This window comes from Abramis brama (assembly GCF_963993115.1).
Source record: "Abramis brama genome assembly, chromosome: 22".
In the NCBI taxonomy this organism is placed as follows: domain Eukaryota; kingdom Metazoa; phylum Chordata; class Actinopteri; order Cypriniformes; family Leuciscidae; genus Abramis; species Abramis brama.
The window spans coordinates 28,107,671-28,126,717 of NC_139984.1; the positions used below are offsets into that span (position 1 = coordinate 28,107,671).

The 19,047-nt window shown below is 38.7% G+C and overlaps 1 protein-coding gene across 2 annotated transcripts in view; it reads left to right on the plus strand.

Annotated features, from left to right (window-relative positions):
* Nucleotides 1-19,047, plus strand: part of fyco1a (FYVE and coiled-coil domain autophagy adaptor 1a) — a 40,764-nt gene that overhangs the window by 1,265 nt on the left and 20,452 nt on the right. The window contains exons 2-8 of one of the 2 annotated variants that reach the window (XM_084099078.1): nt 231-346; nt 744-850; nt 4,047-4,172; nt 5,337-5,443; nt 15,463-15,606; nt 15,809-15,902; nt 16,496-18,958. In XM_084099078.1, the coding sequence (XP_083955204.1) occupies nt 286-346; nt 744-850; nt 4,047-4,172; nt 5,337-5,443; nt 15,463-15,606; nt 15,809-15,902; nt 16,496-18,958 (3,102 nt within the window). In that variant the 5' untranslated portion in view covers nt 231-285. The remainder of the gene's footprint in view (nt 1-230; nt 347-743; nt 851-4,046; nt 4,173-5,336; nt 5,444-15,462; nt 15,607-15,808; nt 15,903-16,495; nt 18,959-19,047) is intronic. The other variant, XM_084099079.1, reaches the window with a different exon arrangement.

Below are 19,047 nucleotides of genomic sequence, written 5' to 3' on the forward strand. Positions count from 1 at the left end.
CTTTTTATTGCTATCACTCTTCACGATATTGTACATTTCTTAATTTTAATAAGAGGAATTTTGGCATTAACAATAATTATGTGTATTCTACAGCTTTGGCCAGTATGAGCACTAGTAGTGATGCTTGACTTCGCAAACACCACTGATATGGCTGATATATCATGCTTAAATAAATATAACGTACATGTCAAATGCTAGTTATCCTTTGTCACTGTGACTCTTTTACTCAGCAGACTACAGATGACCTCTTGAACCCGTTGTCAGGAAGCTAGTCAGAGTCAGACCATGGCCGCTGGTGCTGCAGTCGGGGAGGGTCAGATCCAAAGGATTATCAGAGATCTGCACGGTACGGATGTGTGTTTGCCTTCATGAAAGAGGCAGAGCTATTGTTTAGAGAGTAAAGCGGTGGTCCATGGTGGAGCACGTGCAATTGCCATTTACAGGGCGCTGGCTTTCAACACGGGCAGAGAAATGCAAAACGAGAGAGACCTGCGTATCAGAGTTCATCCCTCATGTGTGCCGTTTCAGTTCCTGAGGTGGATGAAAGGCGCGTGGAGTAATTATAACCAAAAGGGACTTAAGAAGGAGAAAAAAACTCTTCTTCAACCTTTGTAAAATTACTATAAAATGGGGGTTTTGTTGTTTGTGATCATTGTTAACTACAGTGTATTGCTCTGTAATTGTTTTAAAATTTCTTTATGTAATTTTGGTGGTCATACTTGTTAAATGGTCTTTTCTTATAGATGCTGTGTCAGAACTGGCAAAGGAGTATAAAGAGAATGGCGAGCCCATTACAGATGACAGCTCCAACCTGCACAAGTTTTCCTACAAACTGGAGTACCTGCTTCAGGTCAGAGACATATAGACGCAGCAAACAAGTGTAAACGAGCTCCCTAACCGATCGCTCCAAGTAGTCCGTATAGGGCCACATTGCGTTTGGGGCCAGATTTACGAACAGCTTGCGCCAGCGCAAACACTCTTTTGTTGTTAAGAAACTGTCAGGATTTACTAAAGACACACAGTGAACAGTGAACACAGTGTGGACAGTTATTTTTGCTGACCATATTTTATATTCATTTGTAGGAGTTTCCCTTTCAGATGCAGAATTCATGGAAGGAGAGTATTTAAATGAATCCTGAAAGTTGATTTACTAAGGTTTGCGCTCGTCAGTTTACTGGTATCTACACCATTATTTACTGGCCAAAAAAAGCATGTCTTAAAACCATTTGCTTATTTGGCTTAAATCTGGCCTTTGTTGTCTAAATTCTCATGCATCCTCTTGATCAAGTCAAGTCTATATATATATATATATATATATATATATATATATATATATATATATATATATATATATATATATAAAATAAAATTTGGATTTCCAAAAATATTAAATAAATAAACCAGATTAACTACGTCACAGCTATATATATATACACAGACCCTTTCCAAAAAATTAGAATATCATGGAAAAGTTTATTTATTTCCATAATTCCATTCAAAACGTTAAACTTCCATAGATTATAGATTCAGGGCTCACAACTTAAACGATTTCAAGTATTTAGTTGTTTATTTGTACATAATTTGGGCTTCCAGCTCATAAAACCCACGAAAACAGGATTTCAAAAAATTAGAATATTACTTGAAATCACACAGTAATTACACAGTGATACCATGGTCATTGAACCAGGTTTTGGTTCTTTTGGCAGCATGGGCAGGTGCAAATCCTGCTGGAAAATGAAGGAAGCATGAAGTGTTTTGAAAATGTCCTGGTAGACGGCTGCGTTGACTCTGGATTTAATAAAGCACAGTGGACCAAAGTCCTCTTTTCTGATGAGAGCAAATTTTGCATCTCATTTGGAAACCAAGGTCCCAGAGTCTGGAGGAAGAATGGAGAGGCACACAATCCAAGATGCTTGAAGTCCAGTGTGAAGTTTCCACAGTGTGTGTTGGTTTGGGGAGCCATGTCATCGGCTGGTGTTGGTCCACTGTGCTGTCCACTCAACGCAGCCGTCTACCAGGACATTTTCAGAGCACTTCATGCTTCCTTCATTTTCCAGCGGGATTTGCACCTGCCCACACTGCCAAAAGAACCAAAACCTGGTTCAATGACCATGGTATCACTGTGTAATTACTGTGTGATTTCATATAATATTCAAATTTTTTGAAATCCTGTTTTTGTGGGTTTTATGAGCTGGAAGCCCAAATTATGTACAAATAAACAACTAAATACTTGAAATCGTTTAAGTTGTGAGCCCTGAATCTATAATCTATGGAAGTTTAACGTTTTGAATGGAATTATGGAAATAAATAAACTTTTCCATGATATTCAAATTTTTTGGAAAGGATCTGTATATAATAAAATTTGGATTTTATACATTAATTTCTTATACAAACAAAAAATCCTGTCATCCAGCCATCTCCTTCCGTTCCTCTTTCATCCTCATCCTTTTCATCAAAAATATATTTTAGGTCGACAGTTCAATACAGTACAAAAACATCAAAAAATGTTGGATGTTGGAAAATAACAATGCCAAACCACATGAACGTCATGCGTCAGGTCAGAGGTCACCCTTCCACTGGAACTCAACTCTCTCTTGAACGCGCGTGCATCCATTGCCGGAAGCCTGTGATTATAGTTTATAAAGTTTTAAATATGGATATTTATCTTATAGTAACGCATCGCTTCACTTCAGAAGGCCTTTATTAACCCACTGGAGTTGTATTGAAAACTTTCAAGAAGGATGGATGCGCTTGTTGGAGCTTCAAAAACTATCCAATGCCATTATAAAGCTGGGAAGAGCCAGGATATTATTTAATACTACTATGATTGTGATTTTTACCGGGAAAAAAAGAAGAAAGTCATATAGATTTAGGATGGCAATCTTCAAAGAGCAGCGCAAATTAGCGTCTTTTTTTGGGCTTTAAATAATGGCGCAAACACCAATAAATTATGGGATCATTTTAATTTTTGGATGAACTGTTCCTTTAAGTTCCATAAATGTGTGAAGGTCATCAGTTATGAAACAAGTACAATTCAGCTAAAAGCAGCCTTTACAGAAGACAAAAGTGCCGTTAGTCATGAGTCAGTTCAATGTTGATTCCATTCAGTAAGTGTCGATGTTGCAAAATTTGTCAAATTTGCTCTGCAAAAAACAGTGGTGTCATCATTCAGGTCAAATCAGGTCAAATTCAGGTCAAATCAGTTCAAGTTTTGTCTGATCAACAAAAAATGACCACATACTCACCTGTCAATCAATCATTGTGCTCAAATAAGGGTTTAGAACTTTACTGGTATGTGTGGATTTAAAAAAAATATATTTTTTTACAGTTTGCAGAATTGTGCACTGAAATTATGCTTTTGTAGTGAGATTGAAGTCAAGTTGGCACCAAAGGTCTGACTTTCGGGAGCAACATGCAGTGACAGACTGTATTAACTCTTACTTTGATTAAACCCAAACACAGTGATCACAGGTGATGCATGTTAATATCAGGTGGATATAGCAATTGTTTCTCCTGATCAATTGGGATCTGATCACCCACAACCGATGTTAAAGGATTAGTTCACTTTAAAATGAAAATTCTGTCATCATTTACTCACCCTCATGTTGTTTCAAACCTGTATGAATTTCTTTCTTCTGCTGAACACAAAGGAAAATATTTAGAAGAATGTCAGTATCCAGACAGTTTTTGGGTCCCATTGACTTCCATAGCATATTTTTTTCCTACTATGGAAGTCAATGGGACCCAAAAACTGTCTGGTTACTGACATTCTTCTAAATATTTTCCTTTGTGTTCAGCAGAAGAAAGAAATTCATACAGGTTTGAAACAACATGAGGGTGAGTATATGATGACAGAATTTTCATTTTAAAGTGAACTAATCCTTTAATCCCAGGTATGAAGCGGCCCATATGGATATACTCAAAGGCCCTACTCCAGCTAGATGAGATCTCAGATGACATTTTTCCATTTAAACTTCTTTGAGTCAGTTTTTAAGGTGTGTCTCTGTCATTTATCTGAAGTGCTTTGCTATTTTTATCTTGCTCAGTTTGACCAGAAGGAGAAAACAACATTTCTGGGGTCCAGAAAAGACTACTGGGACTATTTCAGCGACTGCCTGGCCAAAATCAAAGGAGCAAATGATGGAATCCGCTTTGTTAAATCAATTCCAGAGGTAAACAGTAAACATCTGTCTCATTCACTTCTGACAAGCATTTGAGCAGCATTAATCTGCGTGATATGCTATATTGCATCTACATTTTTTTTTATATAATTTCTGTTATTATTCTGTAATTATTGAATTAACATCACTATTGACAACAACAGCAATAATAATAATAATAATTACTATTAATTTTATTTATTTTTATTACTATTATTATATATATAAAAATGTGTTAATTATTAAATAATAATTACTCATTTATAATTAGAATAAAATAATCACAAATTAATGTAATCTCAAATTAATTGAGAGACTAAATAATTTGTCACACCATATGACTTTTTGTAGTCAGCTGAAAGTGATTCAGTTGATTCAGTTCACACAAAAAAGTGATTAACTTTATAACATCTAAAATATACACTTTTTATATGCGCCTTTATTATTATGTGTTGTAGAAGTATACCTGTAGAAACACACCTTTTGTTTAAACAAACCTTCCTATCGGCTTTGTACAGTTCCGTTTTCTCATCGAAATATAAAAGATTTTAGTGATGCTATTGATTAGGTTCTTCTTTGTTTGCCCGTATGTTATGCTGATCCAAATGCCATGTTCTTTATAATAGTACCACTTCCGTGTAACTGCTGACTGATATTGTCCTCAATCAGATTCACCTGTATTGTCTTAACACTGAACTCAGCCACAGAGTCGACCAGCTTCTTCCTCTTGTGTTGTAGCTAGTTTCGTTCGCAGAATAGCTAAATATTCAGACTCAGATTCGATGTAACAGTAAGTGGGTGAATTATTCAGCTTTGTCCAAGAAGTTACTGGTTATAGTCTGTGTGGTTGCATGTTATAATATTTAATAGTGCTACACAGAAAGACAAACATCCATCAGTTCAAGTGATGAAAATACTGTCATTCAAAAACAACAATTAATGCCTTAAATATTAGCAGCAATCACCTCGAAATCACCCAAAACATCGTAGCAAACTCTTGGCAACCACTCAGAACATCCTTGCATCATAATTGTGAGTTTGGTATGGGCAACATCACTGATGTTTTCTTCAGGAAATGTAAAAAAGTCCACTCTAATTATGTCAAATATGTTTTTGGGCCACTTGATACTTGAGTGATGGTGAATGCTTTGTTCTTTTGTTCTTTCTCTGTCTCAGTTGAAGACATCTCTGGGTAAAGGCAGAGCATTTATCCGTTACTCACTCGTGCATCAGCGGCTGGCTGACACACTCCAGCAGTGCCTCATGAACCTCAGGGTCACCAGGTAACACTTCACTGTCACCTCACCTGTCATCTTTCTTCACAAACATGCCCTGCGTCTCAATGTCCATACTATCCATCCTAAATAGTATGTGAGATTAAAATAAGTGTGTCCCAAAGTATAGTTTGTTGAACAGAGCATATGCCAGAAGTCCCCGGATGGCCTACTATTTCCGGTGGATTTTCGAAGTGTGTATCCGTGCTCACTATAACAGCTAATATTGCCCACAACCCATTGCGCTTCGGAGGAGGATCAAGCTCAGAACTACAAACACGAGTAAAAAGTGTTAAAAAACTACAAAACATGGTGGATATGTGTGACCGACGGTGAGAGGTGTTGTAAAGTTTTCTTTGTTCGAAGCAGAGACCAGTGAGACAGTTGGGATCGCGTTCAACAGAAGTTATTCTTTATTGAGAACTCCTCTGTACGCGGCTGTAGAAACGTCCAACATGATCTAATCTAATACAGTATGCATTGTAGTTATATACATTCCAAGGGGGGGGGATTACATAGAGGTGGAGACTCTGGACAAAGCATGTAAATGAAGTAGGAACACACCCTACTCTGAGTCCAATTGAATCAGCATAACTATTCACATGCTGATACTGGCAAGGAACTCCAATTCCAAGAGCCATCCCATAGCCATTAAAGACAAAAGGTGAAAGTCAATCAACCTAACGATTCAACGTCTGGGCTCCGAAAGGTGAGAATCAAGTGATCTGACTCATTTAAAACACAATAGAGAAAACCGGTCTGGCAGGAATGGAGACTCTTGCTGGAGACTCAATAATCACCTGAAATCAGTCTACTAAACTTAATCAGTTTATATACTATTGCAGTGGAAAAACTAAATTAAACATTTAATAAAAATGTAATCCAACACTTCCCCCTTTGAGAGTTCTAATAACTCTCACAAAAATACAAATTTATACACTTAAAAGTTAATTCTTGTAACTTGTGTAAGTTACAGGCACGTATAACTTATTCTGTGTTGTGTCCTTGATTTACATGAGTGTCATAGTTCTTCTCAAAACCATAACTGTTGACACCTGCGACGCAGGGTGTAAAATGTCATATAAACTACATGATTACACAGAAAACCATGTAGCATAAGAGTGGAAGTCTTGAAAGTCCATGGCGCCTGAATAGCTGTGAAGTCTGTTTCCTGTAGAGTCCATTTGTCACGTAGAGTCGCTCTGATGACTCGTCCCTCATGAGGTTTGTTCATGGAAATCTGAGGTGATGTTTTATACCAGGATGCTGCTTGTGAAGACATCATGGCATACACACATACCTGTAACACAATAAAACAAAGAAACGGCAGACCAGCAGTATTCATGCATGGACTTCATTCTTCCATAAGTCGCACATGTTCTGTGTTGATTTTCTGTAATTGCATGTTGACACAGAAACGAACATGCGATTAGGGTCCGTGAATTTTCTGCGTTGTGTATTTTTCATTTTCTCTTGTGATAGTTCGTTCAGCAGTGGGTCTGGTTGTCTTCTTGAGGTTGGGGCTTCATACGCAGATGAGACAGTCGTTGCATATGGATCTCGAAAAAGACATCAAGTTTTATCTGCACACTGTAAGACAGAAAACAGAAAAACAGAGAGCAGTATTTGTCCAAACACTAGGGTTGTAGCAGTATTCAGAGTCTGCTGTTGTTGTTTCATTCTTTCCCTATTTCTTAATTTATTTGACACCTATGGACCAGTGAGGTAAGGATGGACTAAATGGGGAAAGGCCTATGAGGTTGTCTTCACCCTGGATTGGCCCCCGACGCCTGTTGCGTCAGTTCTTTCCAGGGCACCTCACTTGTCCGTGTCCTATTCTGTCCCTGTGTTGTGTACACACTGTACAGTGTGTGAGAAAATTGGCACATTTCCATTCTCCAGTGAAACATCAGTCCTACTAGACATCATTAACAGAGGATGGTTGTCTGACTGCAATATTCTATGGCATAACATTTAAGGCTGTGAGTTTTCTGAATGTCCCCCAAACAAAGGCTGTGACAGTCACTTTCCTTTTGTTCTATTAAACAAAAATAAGTCTTTCATCTTTGTTGTGAGTTACTGGGGAAATTAAGCACTCACAGCCTAAATGGTTAACACCGTATCAAGTTGCCCCACGAGTTTAACGAGGAGGGGAGAGGCTGCTTCAGAATATCAAGCAGGCTAAGCAGAAGCTGAGTAACCTTATTTACATCTTTAAAGTTCTTTTTGCTTTTCCTACACTCATTTCCAAAATGTCCGTGCTTGCCACAGTAAGAACAACTGGCTTCTCTAGGACTTTTGCGTTTCTTTGGCTTCTCTGAGTTGACCTTAATGGATGCTGCTGCAATTCTTACTCTCTCTTTGACATCAGAATTTCTTTCCCAAATAGCTAAACTTTCTAGGTTACTTCTGAGAGTTCTTTTAGCCCACGTAATATCTAGGAATGGCAAGGCTGTTCTGTACTCAGCTACAAGACCATCTGCCCAAATTCGGATTAGAGCTCCTTTGTCAGCTAACACACTTTCGGAATCATCCACTATTCCACTGTACGTTACCGCTACCTGACAGAACCTCTCAGTATATTCACTCACAGTTTCTTCTTTCTCTTGTACACAGCTAGTAACTCTCGACCAATCGATTTTGGGTCCTAAGATATTCTTTAGGATTTTCAAAACACCTTCTCTCAAATCGCCTTTACTGACATGTTGCAGTTCGGAAGTAACAGCAGACTCAAAATTGTTGAATTCAGATTCAGTTAGAATTTGTGACATCAGCTGTGTGACTTCCGGCAACGACATGTCGTAAAGATGCATTTTGCTGAACAATGCTCTTCTAAATTCAGAAAAATTTGTACGTGCTGAGGGTAAACTCTGGGAGAGTCTATCTATATCCTTAGGACCTAAAGATGTTTTGGCAACCGTTTGTATTTGGACAACAGAAGAGTTCGGAGTAACACTTTCAGTTCCCTGAGATCTTCTCCTAGCCCCACAAACCTGCACTGAATCTACAGGCTGATCAGTTACTGATTGGATGGCTACATTTGTTTCAACGAAAGCTTTTAAGTCAGGATAATTGTTATCAGGCTGACTAACTTCTTCCACATCAGTTTTTTCTGCATCTTTGTTGCAGTTTACTTTCTTAGTCAACGAAGATATTCTAGCATGGAGCTCTTTGATCTGTTTCTCTAGCTCAGAGTTGCGCTTAGACTGTTCTGTAGCTAGGGTTAAACCGAATTCTCTGTGACAGAAGATAATGCCTTTGACACTGTTCTTGCGAATACTTTCTCCTAGTACCTTTTTACAATCTTCGATTGACCAAACTTTGCCTGGATCAATGCTAAATTTCTTTGTTAAATTCAATCTGACTTCCTCAGTCACGATTGAGTCCATGTGCTCTGATAACAAAGACTTAAATTCACTATCTGTCCAAAAAGGTGTAATCTGTCTAGTACTTTTCCTAAACATTTTGTGAATTTCTGTTACCACAAACAAAACACTAAAAAAAAAACTTCTCTCTACTGTCTTGCAAACAGAGGGTACAATCTTATTAGCACATGAGGCTAAATCTAATTCTAAAGCTAATTCTCTAGCTTACAGATAGGTCTTCTCTAGCAAGAGCATACACACAATATTAACATGTAACTGTTAATCTTCCCTGCCAACAACAGGGGGTAAATTTCATCTCTAAAAGAAAAACTTTTTTAGAGGCTCATCTTTAGTTAACCAAACTCTACAGCTGTTTGTTAACTACTTCTCTGAACGGCGCAGAGGAAAACATTTGTACTGGTCTGCATTGGTTCTTTGAATGGATTGAAACTCACCGAGTCTTTGGTTGTACAGAAAACATTCGTCTGGAACTCAGTCAGCTTTGTTGAGATCTTTGAGCTTGAAGTTTCAAGATTCAGTCTGGGACTCAGTCAGCTTTGATGAGATCTTTGAGCTTGAAGTTTTCAATCTGGAGGAAGCTGGAAAGCTTGAAGTTTCAAGATTCAGTTCTTTGAGTTTCCTTTTTCTCCATCCGGCTCACGGCACCATCTGTTGTAAAGTTTTCTTTGTTCGAAGCAGAGACCAGTGAGACAGTCGGGATCGCGTTCAACAGAAGTTATTCTTTATTGAGAACTCCTCTGTACGCGGCTGTAGAAACTTCCAACATGATCTAACTCTAATACAGTATGCATTGTAGTTATATACATTCCAAGGGGGAGGGATTACATAGAGGTGGAGACTCTGAACAAAGCATGTAAATGAGTATACAGGTTAAGGAACCCCCCCCCAGACCGGCAGTCTCAATCCAATCAGCATAACCACTCAAATGATCCAATCAGCCTGACGGTATCACCCATATCTTCACATGATCACAGAGACAAAAGCACAGCTGTACATTGAGCTTACTGGGCAGGAAATGCATAAGGGCAAAGGGTGAGGGTGAGAGTCTCAGGAATTGACTCATTTAGAGAACAAACGAAAACCAGGTCGGGCAGGAATATCTTGCTGTAAACTCAGTAATCACTTTCTCAGTTTATATACTAACTAAATTAAACATTTAATAAAAATGTAATCCAACAGAGGTTTAGATAACGGTTTGATTTAAAGCTTAACTTGATAAAAATATATATTTATTTAATGTTATTCGTGTTATATTCCATCTGCAATAACAATGTGGACTTTTATAAAGATCCGTTTGGCCATTAAAGGGATACTTTTACCGATTAGCATTAAGCTTTGTATCAGTAGAAACCCGGCAGTATTTTCGAATGACTGTGCTTCCCTCCCTCATGTTGGCTTGGGAGTGTCCTCGTAGGGCAGCGAAGCAAGTGCATTCTGGGACTTTTATCCACATGAGCCAAAAATAAATTTTCTGTCTTTTCTCAGTCTAGAGGGCACCAACTTCTGAAATAATTTCACATTTCTACTACATAAATGACCCAATTTAAATACACATTCATCTTTCCAGTGGTAAAATATCCCTTTAACTTTTAAATGCATCATTATGCATTAATATGAGGTGAGTCTCCGCGTGAAAGACCTGCGACTGCAGATCAACATGCTTCTGCGTTTCTCTCCGATACGGTAGGAAATGAAATGAAATGAAATGTGGAGGATTTTAACTGTGACAAGATGATTGACAGGCCAGTTTACGGTGACAGGATGCGACAGAGAGCAACTGTTAAAGACGCAGTTGTATGACGTGATAGTATGTCCCAAAGCTTGTCTACTCTTCTGCTACACACCCAAAAGTATCTGCTTTTTCTTTTTCTACTAACCCGACAATAATAACAGACCAGAGTAGACTCTCTCTGTAACAGACCAGCTTCGACAACCGTGTAAACACAATAACATGGAGCTTTGCTGACTTTGCTGTCCTTTATAGCAGCCATTGTGCAGTTAAACTCTGCATTTTATAATACTGCAGCTGCCTACATGCGCAAGAGGCAAGCTATTATTAGAGCAATCGTTACACTACACACATGCCCAGTGTGTATGAATGGTCATGTGACATGCGTTTTCGGTCGTGTAGTGTGGACGGAGATCTTTTCTGAAACGCAGTGGAAACGCCAGTATGGACGAGGATCGTTTTCAGTTTATAACGCCGTGTTAAAACGTAAACGCAATAGGGTAAACAGGGCCTTAATCAATCCTTTGAGCTGCAAATCTTACATTGAAATGTCCTTTTGATATTATCAAATTATTTTGGTTTTGTTTTGAAATGTTTCGTTTTTTCTTTCCTGAAGAAAATTAAACGCATTGTCTCCATGCAGTATTTCTACATGTAGGTGTATGAAAAAATATGAATATAGGCCTATAGTTTATAGTGGTCGACCAATATATTTTTAGAAGTCGTCTGCCTCAGAGATAAAGGGCCAGATTTACTCATTTAAATTTTATATAAATTTTTTATTTAAAAACTCTCCTCCCATAACTTTTGAGTCTGAAAGGGAAACTCCTACAAGTGCGTATGCAATAAGGTCAGCCGCAAAAATAACAATGTCCAAATCTTTCTCTGCGTGTCTTTAGTAAATCTTGACTGTAATTTTTTAATGCCAAAAGAGAGTTTGTGCTGGCACAAGCTGTTAATAAATCTGGCCCAAAATGTGCTATTTATTATGTATTTTGATGTGCTGAATTCAAATATGACAATTAAAACAACTGATTGGCTACTGTTTCCAATATATTTACATATTCTATGTATATTGTGTACCTTTCACCTGTCCTGCTTAGAAAGGGTTATATAAATACAATTTTATATGAAACAAAATGTAAAAAGCTATTATGTACATAGTTTAGTCCTATTCAGTGTCTACTCATTGCTTCTCGGCTTGTAAATGGAGCATCTCTTGTCACTGTCCAGCAATGATTTGCTCCATTTGAAGTTATCTGCACTGTTCACACAAGTACGAGGCATTTCTGTTCACTTTGGCAAAACAGAAATTTGTCCCTTTGCAAAATCGAACAAGTAAGAGAGCATGACACTGTATGACGGGGTGTCAAACTCAGTTCCTGGAGGGCCACAGCCCTGCAGAGTTTAGCTTCAACCCTAATTATACACACCTGATCCAGCTCATCAAGTCTTTCAGGTGTGTGTGTTGGAGCAGGGTTGGAAATAAACTCTACAGGGCTGTGGCCGTCCAGGAATTGAGTTTTGCACCCCTGCTGTATGATTTCTAGAGCTGACGTAGGGCAATTTTGTTATGATTGTATCATGCATGACTTCTAGAAATAATATGATGCAATTAATATCATGTATGACGCATTACCAGCATCAGATTGCAACATTCATTGTCTTGGTCCAAACCCATTCATTAATGTATTTAAGTCATTTCTGGTTTAAATTGAGATCCCCTCCCTTTATTACTCACTTATTCTCACGCCATTCCCATGTCAAAGGTCCTATACTGACCCAATAGCATAGCTTAAAAAATAGAGCCAATCAACAATTTTGAGTACTATTTTCATGCTCAGTGACCCAGAATTAGTAAAGTTTGCCTACACTTATTTCAGAAGCATTTTGGCTGCAGACCAGTGTTATCGGCCAATACGTTTTTCTGTTTGGCTTGATGTGTCAAAAGCAGGACTTTTATTTAAAAAAAACACTGAGAACGTCAGCGCTGGAGCATCTGAGCTCCCATTAGCTTACTGTCTCTGTTTAACAGTTGTCTAATGAATTATTATGCGAAAAACTATTGTTATACAACTTTATCTACCACCAGCATTCAGCGAGAATGCATTTATATAATTCAAACAAATATCTAATAAACATTTAGTTTCACAAACCTCACAAATTTTGGTGAATGTTGTTGTTAGATCTTATGAAGAGTGCATTTGTAGCCTGTTTAAAAATGTGTGTAAGCTGTGCTGAGCTGTCACTGGACACACACAATCAACAAACTTGAAATCCTTGATTTCAAACTATGGTGCACTTATATCAAGTTGGCCGCTATGTCGTATTCATGTCATGTTCGTAGTGTATTGTATGTAAAATTAGCACTACCTATTAGCACTACCACTTCCCTGGTGCACACAGATTGCACTGTTGCGGGATTTACTTCCTTTTTATTCATATTTTTAACAATTTCTTTATTTGTGTAAAATATTATATAATAGGATTACAGAATTAAGAAGTTGCAGTCTTCTTAAAAGAATAAATCTGTTTATTTTACAGATTATTTTATTTTATCAAGTTTATTTTTTTCATATTAATAATAATAATAATAATAAATAATAAATAATAAACTAATAATTAATAATAGCCTTTATTTTATACTGCGACATTAAAAGTACATCAGATTGCTTAAAATAGTAAAAGCAATCTTAATAATACAAACATTATAAACTAATGACATACATAAGCATGTAATAAATAAAAATACTTAAATGTTTATGCACATTGTTAATATATAGTAATTAATTCAATGTATAGTAAATTAAATCTGTTACTTTGTAATTCATTAAAATGGTCATTTGAAAATTTATATTTTGTATGGAAGTTTAAAAATATAACCAAATGGCCTTAATTGTCCAGAATTCAGCTGCCCATATCAAACATGTGTATGCTAAAATTGAGTTTTCATGCTGAATTTTAGTGATTATGGAAAAATTTGTTGTGGCTTCAGTGTAGAGGTATGAATAGTTAAATATGGCAGGTTCACAATCTAAACCAAAAAAGGCAAAAACTAATTTCCGCTTGTTCTAGTTACAAGTAACATTTACATCACACAGATTAATTCAGTAGAAACAATACTGAAAATGCTTCCCACATAGTTTTACTTCTTAAAATTAGCTTCCCTGTTTTAAGAAACAATATTACAGTTTCTCTGGGTTATTGGGTGTGTTCTGTACATGTGTATGCCTGCTTATGTGAGCTTCCTTATTTCTAGTACAGATTGATTCATTTTCAGACTATGCAGCATTTGTGATAAGCAAATGGCACGATAGCCCATGGCCTGACTGAATTAATATGGCCAGTACAATGTAATTTTTGCTAGCTTAAAAGTTTGCACTAAACCTGTAAGATATTGTGACAGACTTATTTCCAATGCATTCCTCCTTGAGGATCTATGATTAAGGCTGCATTCCTGTTCAAATGTGTCTACTTTGCACTTAAAAGTATGTACTATGCTGGTGATACATACTTTATTAGGCATACTTTATATGACAACGTTAATTTTTTAAACAAATTTTTTCATTTTTCAAACAGACACTTTGACGTTATTTGTACACTTATTTGTTTGCATTTGCACGTCAGGTACTAAGATTTAGCAAAAAGTAAACTGAGAACTGTCATAATCTATTATGCATCTGTTGTGCAAGAGGTTGTTGTGGGTAATAGCTATAAATACAGTGAGGAAAAAACATCCTCTCCTTAATACAGTGCAGTCGCCCTGTCCCATGTGCAGAAAAACACCCCCAAAGCATGATGCTACCACCCCCATGCTTCACAGTAGGGATGGTGTTCTTGGGATGGTACTCATCATTCTTCTTCCTCCAAACACGTTTAGTGGAATTATGACCAAAAAGTTCTATTTTGGTCTCATCTGACCACATGACTTTCTCCCATGACTCCTCTGGATCATCCAAATGGTCATTGGCAAACTTAAGACGGGCCTTGACATGTGCTGGTTTAAGCAGGGGAACCTTCCGTGCCATGCATGATTTCAAACCATGACGTCTTAGTGTATTACCAACAGTAACCTTGGAAACGGTGGTCCCAGCTCTTTTCAGGTCATTGACCAGCTCCTCCCGTGTAGTTCTGGGCTGATTTCTCACCTTTCTTAGGATCATTGAGACCCCACGAGGTGAGATCTTGCATGGAGCCCCAGTCCGAGGGAGATTGACAGTCATGTTTAGCTTCTTCCATTTTCTAATGATTGCTCCAACAGTGGACCTTTTTTCACCAAGCTGCTTGGCAATTTCCCCGTAGCCCTTTCCAGCCTTGTGGAGGTGTACAATTTTGTCTCTAGTGTCTTTGGACAGCTCTTTGGTCTTGGCCATGTTAGTAGTTGGATTCTTACTGATTGTATGGGGTGGACAGGTGTCTTTATGCAGCTAACGACCTCAAACAGGTGCATCTAATTTAGGATAATAAATGGAGTGGAGGTGGACATTTTAAAGGCAGACTAACAGGTCTTTGAGGGTCAGAATTCTAGCTGATAGACAGGTGTTCAAATACTTATTTGCAGCTGTATCATACAAATAAATAGTTAAAAAATCATATATTGTGATTTCCGGATTTTTTTTTCCGATTATGTCTCTCACAGTGGACATGCACCTACGATGACAATTTCAGACCCCTCCATGATTTCCAAGTGGGAGAACTTGCAAAATAGCAGGGTGTTCAAATACTTATTTTCCTCACTGTACATACAGGAATGTGCATTCTGAAATCTACTTTGAATAGTGAACCATCCAAGCATCTTTCTATTTCCAATGTAATATGATTTGGAATACCATAATTCTTATTGCTCATGCCATTTAGTATGTTAGACTTGAGTTGGACATGAAAGCCTTTTTTAAAATGGTGTTTTTCTGCAGTGACTGGTATAATTCCCGGAGTCCATTTCTCAAACCCCATCTCAGTGTGGACATAATTAATTACCTCTATGAGCTCAATGATGTTCAATTTGATGTGGCATCCAGGGGTCATGACCTTGATTCAGAATGGCCCACTTTTGCAAGGTAAGAGCACGCTGTAATTTTGCAATTTATTATATAAATATAATATCAACAGTAGACTAACACAAACACACTGGCAAACATATAATGCTACTGTTACTGTCCATTTGCCATGACTGGAAATAGTATGTGTGTGAATGTGTTTTAATAATCTGATTGATGTTCATTTTAGTTCATTTAAAGTTGACTAAAAAATGTGTCACAGGAGGACACTGGGAATGACTAGCTCTCCCAGTCACATGTGGAAACCACCGAGTCGTAGTTCCAGCATCAACAGTCTGGCCAGCACATACTCACAGGTACCAGCACATCAATAGTATGTCCCTGTAGCTTTAAGTAAAATAAAAGTTCAAATTCATGCATTAAACAAATATATTAATTGTATTAATTACAAGTATTATTTATATTAGTAATTAATTAATATTTATACTTATTATTACTATTATAATTTCAAAGATAACACTTTATTTTACAGTGTCATTGTTACATGTTACATGTATTTACCATAGTAAAACAGTAAATTATGCATAATTACATGCAACTAACCCTCAACCAAACCCTAATAGTAAGTACATGTTGTTAATTAATATTACTCAGTATTTAAATTTATAATTAAACTGTAACAATGATACCTTAAAATAAAGTGTAACCATTTACAAATATTTATTAAAATTAAGTATATTACATGTATTACATATTTATTATATTTCATGTATCATTCACACCACTGTTTTATATCCAGTAGATGGCATTGTTTGTCTAAAAATGTCTCAAATCTACTCAGTTTCAACTTTCTCAGATCTATTCAACTTGAAGCAATCTCTCTTTATCTTACTGATTATGTGTATCTCCTCTCTGAGTTTATTTTCTGTCTTTCTCACAAACCTTACAGCAGGCACACGAGTTCCCTGGGAGTCCAGACATGTCTGTGCTAAACTCCAGTGGACTGAATGATTCTTCCATCAGTGCTATAGACGATCTCCGCCTGGAGCTGGACCAGTCTGAATTAAAGCAAAGAGAGTTCCTCGACCAGGTGCAGCGGTTAGGCGCCGAGGCGGGTGAACTTCGTGGGGTTGTGGTAGAGCTTCAAAGGCAGCTGGATGTCTCTTTAGCTGCCCAAGGTAACCATCAGGAGCTCCAGCAGAACCTGGAGATGCTAGCTGAGAGCGAACGAGCCCTATCCCATGAGCTGGAGGTCTTGAGGAGACGTGAGATCAACCGAGAGGCCTCCCACAAGGACCTCCAGGACATGTTGGCAGCAGCAGAGCGTAAAAATGAGGATTTGATGGCAAGGCTAGATGGAGTATTGGATGAGAAAGGCCAGAAAGCGACCAGTGACTTCAACTCTGCCCAGAAGATTCACGAGTTGTTAAATGAATTGAAAGATGCTGAGAAGGGGAGAATAGATGCTCTTGCAGAAGGAGAAGAGAGGAGAAGGCAGGCTGAACAACTAGCTGAGAAAGTCCGAATGAAGGATGAGGCACTCAAAGAGGCTGAGGTGAAAATGGCTGCTTGGATGGAGAAGGGTAAACAACTACAAACCAGAGCAGAAGAGCACCGTAATATCATGGACAAACTCCAAGGGGCTCTTGCAGTGCGAGATAAAGAGACCAGCAACCTTCAGAGGCAACTGCTAGATCTCCAGAACTCTCTGGAAACTATGGAAAAACAGGCGAAGGTGGAGAGGAAGGGAATGCAAGAGGATAAAGAAGAGCTTGAGAAGAAGATGAGTGGTCTGGAAGGGCATCTGCGAGGATTGCGGACAAAGCTAAAGGCTAAAGAATCTGATCTTCTCTCCAGTACCAAGACAGTCCAGTTTCTGGAGAAGGAATCAGAAAAGCTTAACAGGGAGAAACAGAATCTGATGGTAACCGTATCTGAACTGGAGAACAGCACCAAAGTGCAGGCCAAGAAGATTGATGAATACAAAGATAGCTGTGCCATGCTTATGGAGCAAAACAGTGAGCTCCTCCAGATGATGAACAAGACTGAGGACACAAAGAAGGAGTTGCTTAAAAACAAATCCTCCCTGGAGAGTGAGCTGGCCGGATTGAGGGCCTCAGAGAAGCAGTTGCGAGCGCAAATTGATGACGGGAAAGTGACAGTGGATGAACGAGAGCAGCGAATGAGAGAGGAGAACAGGAGTCTGGATGAGAGGCTGCATAAGGCCAACATGCAGTTGGAGGAATCCAAGAGTTCAGTTCGCCAACGGGAGCTGGAGAACAAGGACCTCATGGAGGTTCAGGTCACTCTTAAAGCGGCCCTCACAGCTATGCAGGAGGAGATACGCAACATCAACAGCCAGATTGCTGAACTTGAGAAGAGTCTTGGAGCTGCGAAATGCAATGAGGCAAACCTGACCGCTCAGCTTAAAGATAAGGATTCCAAACTGGAGGACCGGGAGAAGCTCTGTGAGGAGCTCCAGGGAAGGGTGGAAGAACTTGAAGGTCGGGAGAGGGATTTGGAAATGGAGAAGACAAAGGCAGAAAGAGCTTTCGTTAAACAAACAGAGATGATTAATAGTCTTGAGGCCAAGAGAAAGGTTGCAGAGAAGGTCCAACTTGAGCAGAGCGCATGTCAGGCTAAAGAAACCCAAGAGATTGCTTTAAAAGTGACTCTCCTGGAAGATCAGATGGGATTAAGTGTGAAAGAAGTTTCTAGGCTTCAAGAGGAAGTGCTCGAATTAAGGGCTAAACTTCACAGTGCTATAGAAGAGAAGGACAAGACTCAAGCAAAGCTGGATGTCACTGAGGCTTCCTGTGCAGAACTGCGGATCTTGACTGAGCAATTGAAGAAGCAGGCGGAGGAGCAGAATCGACTGCATGTGAATGAGCTCCTGCAGTCTAGTGAACGTGTTGAAGCCTTAACGTCGCAACTGAACCAGGAGACATCTGCACATCAGAAAACAACTGCTGAGATTGCTTCAGCCCAAGAGGAGCTGGCAGAGCTCAAGTCCCAGAATGAACGGCTGGTCCTGGAGAATGCTGAGACCAGAGAGTGTCTCCACCGAGTCAACACAGAAATGGCGGAGCTGGGAATAACAATTTGCCAACTCACCGCAGAGCGGGAAGAGGCCCGGGAACGATGGGCTGCCGAAGCAGCTCGGATACAAGAACTGCAACAGCAAGGAGTGAAGGAAACTGAGCGGCTCAATGCCAGCCTGGTGGCTCTTCACCAAGAAAACTCTAGTCTATGTGAAGAGCTCCAGCAGACGGAGAAGCTTTCAGAAACTGTGCTGGAACTAAAAGATCTGCTGGACAAGACAGAGGGCGAGCGGGACGCTGCGCGAGAAGAGATCGCTGCGGGGAAATTTCAGATGAGCACGGAGAGCATGACTTTCAAGAACCAGATAAAGGTAAAATTATCCCAGAATCTTCATTATCACTTTAAATCCAGTTCATGTCATTGGAAAATTATAGCAATTACAAGATGACAGCTCTCTGA